This window comes from Centropristis striata, chromosome 12 (assembly GCF_030273125.1).
Source record: "Centropristis striata isolate RG_2023a ecotype Rhode Island chromosome 12, C.striata_1.0, whole genome shotgun sequence".
NCBI classification, from domain to species: Eukaryota; Metazoa; Chordata; class Actinopteri; order Perciformes; family Serranidae; genus Centropristis; species Centropristis striata.
In genome coordinates, this window is record NC_081528.1 from 15191967 (window position 1) to 15204125 (window position 12159).

The following is a 12159-nucleotide window of genomic DNA, read 5'->3' on the forward strand; positions in this document are numbered from 1 at the left end:
TCCCTCGCTGCCCCCGCATAGCAACTGGTTGCCAGGCAGCCATCACTGTCACTTCCTCATTACCCACAACCCCCTCTGGGCTAGCCGTACGCGGGGGCTGTTAGACCACCAAACACACACACACACACACACATAGTGATGCACACAAATACGTAAAGTTGCACAGATACACAGACATTAAGCACACACACAAACTTGTGCACGTGCATGCACAAGTACGCACTGACCTGAACATGCACACAATGAATTATGCACACCAGACACACACACACACACACACACACACACACACTTTTCCAGTAGTGTTGGTTTGATAGCTGTCCCCTGCTACAGCCTTTCGCTCTAATGGAATGTGAACTTATATCCAGCAGGCAACACACTCAAATGGCGAGACACAAAGGACACACACACACACTGCAGTCTCTGAGCCCTTGGAGACAAAAGTTTCAGACTCGCACACACACACACACACACACACACACACACACATCAAGGCACAGAAACACAGAAACACATGCACAAAAACCCAAAGGCACAGAACAGAAATGCACATGCTCACACCGATTCACATCACAGCCTGCAGTTTGTCCCTTTGACATGAAGTTTTTTTTTGCACACACACACACACACACACACACACACACATGCTACAGGCGGCTTGATGACCATATGAGACAGTTTATATTCCATTCAGAGACCAGGACAAGCTTTATTGCCCGGCAATGAAAATAAGCTTTCTGTTTATTTTGTGTTATTCTTTCATAAATATTTTATTTATTTTCCATTATAGAAGGGGATGATGGTGTGTCTGCAGCTGAGGAACCACAAATAATTTAAATAATTTAGCATGCAGCTACTCAGGGTTGGTGTATTAGTTTACTGCAAAATCTAGTATTAGGCAGCTCGGCTGTCAGTTCCACTTACTCCTGATGTGATGGATGTGAGGCAGTGGGTTTGTTTGGTTATTCATTGTAAAATTAGTCATGAGTGCTGTCGTCGATGGGTTGACCTTAAACACAGCTTCAATACAAGTACAGTAGTAAAAAAAAAAGTCATAGTGGCAGCATTAAGCCTCATTCATTCTCATTTTATATACCAAAATAGATATGCCCATTTCAAACAATGTAGCCGTCCCTGCCCATGTGGTGCATCCTTTGATTTGGATGTAAAGCAATATATTGCCACTAGAGGGTAGCTGAGAGTCGAAGGTTTCTGGCAGCAACAAACATAGCGATGATAGAGGAGGTCGTAATAATAAGCGGAGGCCACCAATCAGTGAGGCCTTAAATGCATTACGACATGTGGACAGATTCAATAATATATATAATATTAGATATTTTGGTTGTTTCAGGGCATCTATCTAATATGAGTAAGTAGATGAAGAATCAGTAAAAGCTAGTAGTATCCTGGTTTGAAGTCAATTGTCAAAATGTTGTTTCACATTATTTCCCTTGCTGCAATAAATGTGATTATAAAGAATACTTAATCAAATTAATAAACTACAGATTAAAATTAACAACGGGTCAAAAAGCGACCTTTTCAATGTGCAACAAGGTCAGTTCTGTGTTTAATATTCATGCACACCTTCTCGCCTTCTTCAGCACTCTACATGGTAACGACCTTTCAACTATCCCAGAAGGAGCTTTCAACCACCTCACCGCTCTGTCCCACCTGTGAGTGCAGCAACGTTCACCTTATTTGTGTGTTTAAGTGTGTTGGATGCAGCAGGTGTTGTTGATTTTAGCGTTAACTGTGTGTTTGTGTGCTCAGAGCTCTTGGTGCCAACCCGCTGTACTGTAACTGTGACCTGCGCTGGCTCTCTCAGTGGGTCAAAGCCGGCTTCAAAGAACCCGGTAAGAAGAAAAATCACCATTGAGATGCTGTTGTCCAAAATGTTGCATGTTTTTTGTTATGTATATATCACATTGTGTAGAAGAGAAGGTGTTGTTGATGTCAACTAAGTGTGTTTCTGTAGGCATTGCTCGTTGCACTGGACCTCCGGACATGGCTGACAGGCTACTGCTCACCACACCACTCAACAGATTTCAGTGTAAAGGTAAATAATCTCTTCTTTAGTCCACTCAGTGTCTCCTGTTGTTTGAGTGTTGACCTGAGTAAGCACTGGATTAATCCCTGGATTCAGTCAGATTGGTCGCATAATGATGAATATAACAGGAATAAATTGCAGAAAAATATGTCAATATCAGTAATGCAATGGACTGCTGATTTAGGATTTTATGAATAAAAGCTTGAATTGTAGCTTTGTTTTTGCCTTATCCTTAAAAATAAGTCAAGCGATTTTGGTCCCCGCTCTCACTTCCACTGACTGCTGCAACTCAATGTGGCTTTAACATAACATGCTTAACGTAACAATGCGTTAATGTACAACATATTTATCTCCTGAGTGCTAACTCATCATAAGAATGAGTGTGATTCTGGTTCAGACTTGCCACACGATGTGTTCTGGTTGTGGACTGGATCAGAGCTGATGGATCACTGTGTTTTAATCATACATGTAGATGTAGTGGTATATGTTACTAAATAATCGTAGGCAATACTGTAAAATTGGCCGATATATGTATGATTGTGTGTGATTGACAGACAAAGTGCTTTGTCCGGTAAAGTAGAAAGCAGCTATGTACAACCCCAATTCCAAAATAGCTGGCACATTGTGGAAAACCTAATTAAAAACAGAATGCATACAATTGAGAATGATCATATATATTTACAAAAAACAATAGTTTCCCAGTTTAAGCATTAATATATATTTGTTTGTACTGTATTCAATTGAATGTAGGTCAATGTTTTATTAAGTTTTTCACAGTGTCATAACTTTTTTGGAATCAGGGTTGTAAGGTAGAAAGGCAACGCTAAATAAATACAGTAAATTTACCTGATCCATTATATTCACATTATTTCAGCAAATTCCTGATTATCGAGAAGTTTGATCCTTGTACTTGTTTATATTGTTGAGAGTATTTTATTCCTGACCTTGTAGCACTCCAGTAGAAGTAAATCCAGTGATTTACTTCTCTTCCACTGGTCTGGGTTTTGTCTGCAGGCAGTCTGCTGGCCAATAGTTTCTTTCAGTCTCAGATTCAGTGTTTTAGCTCAGGAGTGCTGCCAATGGTTTTAAATTCTCATGACTGTGTGCAGTAAAGACCAGCGGCTAGTTTCCTCAAACCAAGAAGGCTTTGGGTAGTCCTAAAACATGCAGATTGTAAAAATCACCAAATTTTAATAACCGGTTCCTTTAAAAAAAGAGTGTGAATTTGTTTCTTTTTGTGTATGTTTGCTGTGTGGTGGACCTGCCCAGGGTCTGGGCAAATGAAAATATTCAGGCTTGGAGGCAACAAACCGTGGATGGTATTTAAAGCAAATCATATTTTTCTGAATGAGCCACTTTGAGTTACCTTGAGGTGTTTATTTATCTAAAAGATGATATTCTATCTTCATAGATAAAGTCTGAGCAAATAAAAAAAACTCAGCTCCCCTCAGCTGTGTTTTACCCGTACAGAGCAGACTACAGGAGCAGCCGACCTCTAGCTTTACCTGCCTCAGGGCTCCCCTGCTGTCAGACCGGAGGGGGAAAGGATTTTAAAGTGGAGTTTTCACACACAAGGAAAAAAATTAATCTCAAGAGCCAAAGTTCTGTATGAAGGAGAAGCTGTAACACAGGGGTATGTTTGTTAGAAGAATTGTTGTAGGTTTTCCAGAAGACAGTCTAAAGAGAGTATAAAGTGGACTGTGATGGTGGGAAAAGTATTCAGACTACTTACTTAAGTAAAAGTACAAAAGTATCAGCATCAAAATGTAAGTAAAGTATCAAAAGTAAAAGTATTGAAGTATTGATGCATTTATGTAAGCAGCATTTTAATTTTCTCTAGGTAGAGCTCATTTTTACTACTTAATATACTGTTATGAGGTTTAATTTAAAAAAATATATGTTTTTTTATGTTGAATCTCGACCTGAAAAGTAACTAAAGCTCTTAGATAAATGTAGTGGCATAAAAAGTAAAATTTTTGCTGAGTAAAGCATAAAGGTACATAAAATTAAAATACAGGTGCATCTCAATAAATTAGAATATGATGGAAAAGTCCATTTCCAGTAGTTCAAGTAAAATAGCCCCAACCAAGTATTGAGTCTTCAGAGGCCAACATTTCCATATTAAACATACTTTTTTTTAAATTGGTCTTTTGTAATATTCACATTTTTTGAGACACTGAATTTCAGGTCTTCATTAAATGTAAATCATAATCATTATAATTAGAAGAAATTAAATAAATGAAGACATGAAATGTTTCATTCTGTGTGTAATGGATCTTTATAATGTGTTATTTCAACTTTTTAAATTTAATTACTGACATAAATAAACTTTTCTATGATATACTAATTTATTGAGATGCACCTGTATTCAACTTAAGAACACCTACCTCAAAATCATGAGTAAATGTACTTAGTTACATTCCACCACTGAGTGTGACTCGGGTGCTGAGATCACACTCCTGTCGAGGTACAGAGGAGCCTCACATCATCGCACTGAATCAAATCCTCTCTTCCTTTTGCTCCTACACGCCCCGGCCCCGAAACAAATCACATTTATTTCCCTCTTAAGCTCATACTTTTCTTATCCTTTAAGGCCTTTTCTGCGCACATCATCCATTCAATGAAGTCTGTGTGAGCCTTTTAGCAGACTACTACTAAATATGTAAGTCTTTGTCTTTGACACTTTCCTTTGTTCCCTTTCTAACGTCCCCATCTCCCTCCCTCCTCTGCTCCTGCCTCTGTTCTCTGTCTCAGGTCCAGTAGATATCAGCCTAATGTCAAAGTGCGCCCCTTGCCTCGCCACACCCTGCCAAAACAATGGTACCTGTGTCTCCGACACTACTGGATCCTACCACTGCACCTGTCCATATGGATTCAAGGTGAGACACTAGATGGAGACACTTTGATGTGGAACGGGGTAATGTAACAGGCTTTCAGTTCTAAGTCTAAAACAGATGCCAGCTATTCTTGATTTTCCCTCTTTGTTTATAAAACAATATATAACTAAAATGCTATGTTATGGCAGTTTATATTTATCTCTTTATATATATGCTCTTTTATTTATTTATTGCTGTGGTAAGTCTTGGTTAACCCTCACATGACTTCTTCATGATGTCACAACATCACGTAGCAACATGGCATGGTAAACATTTGAAGTGGTATTTATAGGCAGAATAAATGGTAAAAAACTGACAAAATAGTTCAAAATTTCACAGGGTTAAGTTAATCAGCTCTATGACATGTTGGAGGCATTTCCAAAGTGGCTAATCATGAGAGAAAATATAGTTTATCAGGTGTGGAAGCAGTACAAATCAATCCTTGAACCTTAACAATAAGGTGCCATGCTCTATCTCCCAATCCCTAATACCACCTATCTACACTGTCACATAAATAACCATTATTTGGTTGGTTCCTCTGTATTCTGAAGCTTGTGAATTGTGTAATCCAGGCAGGAAAAAAAAAAAGTTACCTTTTTCCTGCCCCGATTCATGGACTTGTGTGAAAGGTATCCTGGAGGGATAGCCGTGCTGCATAAGCCCGTGGTATTAGCAGCATTATCTGGCTTAGCTCCGGCCTTGCATGCATAATGTATCTACCTGTTCATCAATAGAGAAATGATGACTGCAGCTGGCTGCACTGGGAGGTATTGACTGATCAAAAGACGAACGGTGTAATAATTGTCAAGAGCCGTGCGTAAGGAAAGATGTGCAAATCTACTCATGAAGGGGGAATTTCCATTAGAAAAGTGTGTGTGTGTGTGTGTGTGTGTGTGTGTGTGTGTGTGTGTGTGTGTGTGTGTGTGTGTGTGTGTGTGTGTGTGTGTGTGTGTGTGTGTGTGTTTATGTGCACGCATGTTTGTGTGTGCAAGCAATTTAAAGATAAACTTACACACACATCTCATAACCTTTGGGCTTTTACAGGGGAACAAAGCCTTAGTCTCACTTTTAATTAAAACATCACTTGCCAAGGTCAAAGACTGGGAAACAGGAACTGTGTGTATGTGCGTGTGTGTGTGTGTGTGTGTGTGTGTGTGTGTGTGTGTCGTCTGTGTGTGCCTGAGCATGTTCATGTCTGAGTGTATGTTTTCCTTTCTGTGTCCACTGGGACAACGTTAATTAAAATGTGTTAGAGGAATCAAAGAAGGAGCAGCAGAGAACAAAGGAGGGAGAGAGAGGAGAGGAGAGAGGAAAAAAGCAAGCAAAACTTAAACTAAAGGAGATAGAGCAACAGAGGTGGATGCATAAGAAAAGAGAAATTGAAAAGGTGTAAAAGAAACAGAGAGAGAAACATTACAAAGAAAGAGGGGAGAGGTGGAAAGTAGGAGAGTGAACAAAGATCTACAGTGAAAAAGAAAAGAGGGGAGGAAATAATGAAGATGGATGGCGAATGAAAACAAGAATAAATGTCCAGTTCTCCGCTTTGATCAGAGGAAGTGGGTGTGTTGGCGGCCAAAGGTTTTGTGGTTTGAAATTAAAACTTCAGCCACGGGACTCGATGTGGAGAAAGAGAGTGTGTGCGTTTGTGTGTGTGTGTGTGTGTGTGTGTGTGTGTGTGTGTGTGTGTCTAGGACTCTGATACGTGATACAGTTCAGAGTGAAAGCTGTTTATTTAGAAAACAGGTGTGTGGTTAGAAGAGCGATGAATCAGGTCAGCAGGCTGCCTCATGCATACTGCACATGTGTGTGTACTGCACAGTGCAAATGTGTACGCTATGTAAGAAATAAAGAAAAAGAGCAATAATGAAAGCCACAACAGTCGGTTACAAAATGGCTTTATATTTTTTATATTAATCAACCGGAAGAGATTTAATCAAACCTCAATCTCTCTGCAGACTTTCTATGTCCCCGAAGCAGAACATTTGTACTTCTTTAAGTGCAGAAAAATAAATGGTAACCGTCTGACCTACCTTGTTAAGGTAAAAAAAAAAACATTTATCACCTTCAGACAACAGTGTGCGTCATCCTGTTGCAGGTCAAACATTTTTATTTTTATTTTATTTGTGGTCAGTTACAAATTCCTATGAATAAAACCTGATTGAGACACTGTGATTTGATGTTGTAATACAATAAAAAATAGATATTTTGATATAATATAGCAGTACAAAGCTATTTTGACATTTTGATGATAACATTAATACTTTTTATTTGTGTATAGCACTTTAAAAGGTATTTAAAGACACTTTGCATTATAAAAACAGAAGCAAGAAACTAAACAAAATCAAAATCGACCGAAATGAAGGACGGTAAAAGCAGTAAAATTGAGAACAATCTCTGTAACGATATGTGTAAATTATGTTAACTACAGACTACAAACGACAGTGAAAGCAATAACAGTAAAAGGAAAGGAGAAAGGGGGACTAACGGATCGCAGGGGGGTTCACAGGATCCACCGCCCCACTACTCACAGGCGTCACCGCTACCTAGTAGGAGATTTCTTATTATACAAGGTTATATGATCCCTCAACTGCTTCCCAGCCCAAACACTGCCAGATGAACTTAGTCATTAGGCCGTTTTCAAGTAATTGAATCCACGTCTGTGGGCGAGAGCTTTTATCTTTGCACCACGCGGGCCCCCGGCAGTTCTGCTTTTTGTTTCTCACCATTAGCATGTAGCTTATTAGCCCGGCTGTTTGTTGTTTCTCAGCGTGAATGGAGATGAACAGCAGAAAGGGAGAGGAGGGTGTCACAGTGAGCCATAGGGAGGAAATATCTATTCAGTATATAGTGAAGTGAACAACATAATTTATGGTAGGGACTGTGTGAATCACAAATGTCACCACTAATATTATATTAACTGCATATACATTTAGATAAAATGAAACTTCTATCAGCTTTACAAACTCCTTCATGTTCCCGGCGGATGAGAACAATTTTCTATCAGTGTTTGTTTGCTTTGTTCCTGCCTCCTTTACATGCAACATGCATTTTGAATAAAAAATAGAGTCATATTGATCATATTGTTAAGGTCAGCTACTGGTATCAATTTTATAATTATAGTATAGTATAGCATAATTATAAGTTGACAGTAAAACGTAAGAAAAAATCATTCACTGTGTTAAAAAAAATAGTAAAATGGCCATGACACAAAATGTATCAAAGCTAAGTGATGTGCATGTATATTAGACTGTATTCAATTCAATTCAATTCAATTAAAAAAACATTATTGTTCATCAAATAAGGCTCCTTAGCAACTTTAAAAACATTAAACACATAAAAACTCAGACACATCAATGCTGAACTAGAAGAAGTGATGTCAGTCTATTCGGCTTTGTTTAAAATGGATGTATTATATTACAAATTGAACTGTAAAATGTTGTGATTTTGCTAGTACTTTCAAGAAAGTACTATATGAATGAAAAATGAAAAATTATCCTAATGGAGGACTCCCAGACCTCGGGCTAATTCTGTGTCTACACCACTTTTCCAATCGATCCTGCACTCTTGTTTAGAACTGCCTTTGTTTGAATAGTGAAATTGTTTCTGGAAGAAAGATATCAAATGTTGAATTATTAACTTTTTTGTCTTGTCTATTCCTCCAGGGTCAAAACTGTGAAATCCCCATCAACGCCTGTATCAGCTTCCCCTGCTCTAACGGAGGAACCTGCCACATTCAGACCGGCCATGAAGACCACTTCAGGTACAGATCTGTTGAAGTTGAAGTTTGAAGTCTTTTTATTTTGTACAATAATAAGACAAAAGGACAAGGATAAAGAAACAACAACAAAAGGAAAGTGCAAGGTAGCAGCAAGAAACCCCAAAGAGCTTTTACAGGCCTCTACCTATATTAAAATTCACAAGTTAAATTAGAAATAAGTAACTATGAAATAGAAAAAAAAATAAAACAAAGGTATAGAAGTGTGCGTGTGTGCATGCGTGCCTGTGTATGTGTGTGTGTGTACTACTTAGTGACCTGAGCAATCAGAGCCACTAAACTGCTCTTGTATGTTTTCAGAGAGGAAAACTGTATAAACTATTAAACTGATCATTCCAGAGTATTGTTCCTCTGTATTTTAAGGAGAACTGACCGAGGACAGTGCGATAGTGAGGAGGTGAAATCTGGTCAGTTGTCTAGTATTGTACTTATGTAATTGTGAGTTGACATGGAAATATTCACTGAAAGCTTTAGGAATGGAATTTGGAATATACATATACTTAAAGATAAAAATGCATATTTTGGTATATATTGATCTGAAAAATTGTCATGATCTTGAGTTTCTGGAAAAGGGGAGCAGAAGGATTTTGTCGTTTTGAAAATGTTGCGGGTTTTTTACCAGATCTGTTTATTAACTAATGTCTCAGATGAAACAAAAGAGCATCATTTGTGTGTGCCAGTACAATTTATTTTATTATACATATTTCAAACCAGCAACATATATCAGATATTATCCTGCATGTAAGACATTGAGAAGAATAAAACAAAAAGTAATTTCAAAGAAGTCCTTTGGGAATCCATTTACGCTGTGGGTCAAATCTTATTGCCCTTTCTCCCCTGCCGCCCCTCTCTATTAGTGGAGACGTTTTAAAAACCTCTCCTTTATTCTCATCTAAAGGAAAATTAACTTTACTCGGCCCCCAGAAATATAGACAGCCTGATTAGAGTGGACAGTCTTCACTGGACAATGCATTACTCGAGATAACAACTTACTTCGACCTTATGATGTGTTTTCCTGCCTGTGTGTGTGTGTGTGTGTGTGTGTGTGTGTGTGTGTTGTGGGGTGGGGGGGAGTCAGACAGGAAGAGAGGGGACTTTTCAGAGGAAAAGTCCCATTGCTGCTCATTAAATCTGTGTGCCCTCTCTGACCTTTTCAATCACTTAAAGGGATGTTTTAAACTTCTGCCAGTGTCCACGTCAGTGTTTCTCAACTGATTCTGCATCGCTGTTCACATAATGTGTGTTATTTATTTTGTGGTTACACACAGGTGATGTAGAGCAACATATAATCAGTGGTGAAAGAAGTATTCAGATTACTTACTTAAGTAAAAGTACTAATACAACACTGTGAAACTACTCGACTACAAGTAAAAGTCCTGCATTCAAAACTTACTGAAGTAAAAGTACAAAAGTATCAAAATGTACTTAAAGTATCAAAAGTAAAAGTACTCGTTATGCAAAATGAATCCACTCAGATTGTTTAATATATTCTAAATATATTACTGGATTGATGTTATGATGCATTTATGTAAGCAGCGTTTAATTTTTATCAAGATAGGGCTCATTTTAACTACTTAATATACTGTTATGAGGTTTAATTGGGGGAAAAAGCAAGTCCAAGCACTTTCAATGTATTTTTATGTTAAGTCTCTACCTGTAAAGTACCTAAAGCTGTTAGCTAAATGTAGTGGAGTAAAAAGTAGAATTTTTGCCTCCAAATGTAGTGGAGTAGAAGTATAAAGTTACATAAAATAGAAATACTCAAGTAAATTACAAGTATCTCAAAATTGTACTTAAGTACAGTACTTGAGTAAATGTACTTAGTTACCTTCCACCACAGCATATAATATATTATAACTTGCATTTGGTGGACATTTCTTTAGATTTAGCTGTGGTTCCATTTTTACGATTTGAGAATGAAGAAAAAGAAAGGAAATCTGTTGATGTATTAGTTTAATTTTCACACAAGCATGGGCACACAATTGAAATGTTAAATATGTGTGTTTTTTGTTTCATTTTGGTTCTACACAAAGGTTATTTATAAGGAGTATAGCTATTTTTATTGCCATTTTGGCTAGTTTTGCCTCCACAAAGGTTCATAAAATTGAAAATATGCAGTGTATCTGTCATACAGAGCTAATGCAGCAACACAGAAGACTCAAACTGTTCTGTTTTACTGAATCATGTTCAGTGAACCGTATGAGTAACTCTCAAAAAATGTTTGGGTGCTGTTTAAAACGTTAAAACAGAATGCATCACAATCAGAATGACAGTATGTATGAAAAAAAAAGTGTCCCTGTTTGAAATTGAATCTAGGTTTCATAGGATTTGCAAATCATTACATTGTTTTTATTACTATCGTTATTTTTTTACAGCGTTCCAACTTTTTTGGAATCAGTGTTGTATATATGTGGGGGGGGGGAAATCCCCCCTGATATTTGTCAGTGAATAATAGAAAAAAAACAAAGAAAAAAAACATCCGTAACATGTATAAAAGTTTTAATTTCAAGCTGACATAAATCCATTATATATGGGTTTTATCTAAGTCAACATAAAAATATAAAGAAATAAACATACCTATGGAATATCTAAATATGAATCTGGAATTAATACTGAAATAAATTAATAAATAAATGAATAAGGCAAAAAATATGTGTAAATAATTGTAAATATAAATAAATATATGAGTTAATACAGTACAGTGAATACATAAATATATATATATCTTTTTTTTAACTTCATGGTATTTTTATTTTAGTGTATTTATTTTCTATTTTCTATTTAGTGTAGCTTGTCATATGTCATGGTGACATACCTCCATTTAGCAATTCATATTCATTATGCCATTATTATGTCATATTGACTTAGATGGCATCCCATAATACTGTACTTGGCCCCTTTATTCATCTATATTCATCCGGGGACAGCGTCCTGCACTTGCTCGCTCCTTTCCAGTGACCCCTGTTTCACATTCATACAGTTTCACACATTCACACCTGGGAGCTGCCCAACACAATCACAGTTTGACTCCTGGCTGCAGAGCAGCTCCACTGGAGGCGCCGGGGGTCAACAACCTCTCAGTGGCAGCTGTTGAGGGAGAGCAGAGTGGAGCTGATACAGGATCTCAGACTTGCTTTTCACACCTCCAGGCTTAATTTGGACATAGTGCCAGGAGACCACATATTACTCAAGCACTGTAGTGGACAAAAATAATCCATGTGATGAATTTAACACAGACTGTGTGTGGTATGACTTTTTAATTTGATGCATTTTTAACAAAAATAGCTTTGTGCCATTAAATTGAACCTAACCACATTAAAAACAAATTTCTTTACATGCTTTGAAGGCCAATGAGACAGTCTTAGAAGTAAAACTGCTTACATAAAAAATCAAATACTGTACATTCTGCATACTGTAATTGCCCATACACACATGCATGTGTCCCTTGTCCCTGCCAGGGT

The 12159-nt window shown here is 37.4% G+C and overlaps 1 protein-coding gene across 1 annotated transcript in view; it reads left to right on the forward strand.

Moving 5' to 3' along the window:
- The window catches only part of slit3 (slit homolog 3 (Drosophila)), a 305681-nt gene that overhangs the window by 261707 nt on the left and 31815 nt on the right, over positions 1–12159 (forward strand). The window contains exons 24-28 of the mRNA XM_059345733.1: positions 1602–1673; positions 1771–1853; positions 1976–2056; positions 4802–4926; positions 8586–8683. Coding sequence (XP_059201716.1) covers positions 1602–1673; positions 1771–1853; positions 1976–2056; positions 4802–4926; positions 8586–8683 — 459 coding nt within the window. The remainder of the gene's footprint in view (positions 1–1601; positions 1674–1770; positions 1854–1975; positions 2057–4801; positions 4927–8585; positions 8684–12159) is intronic.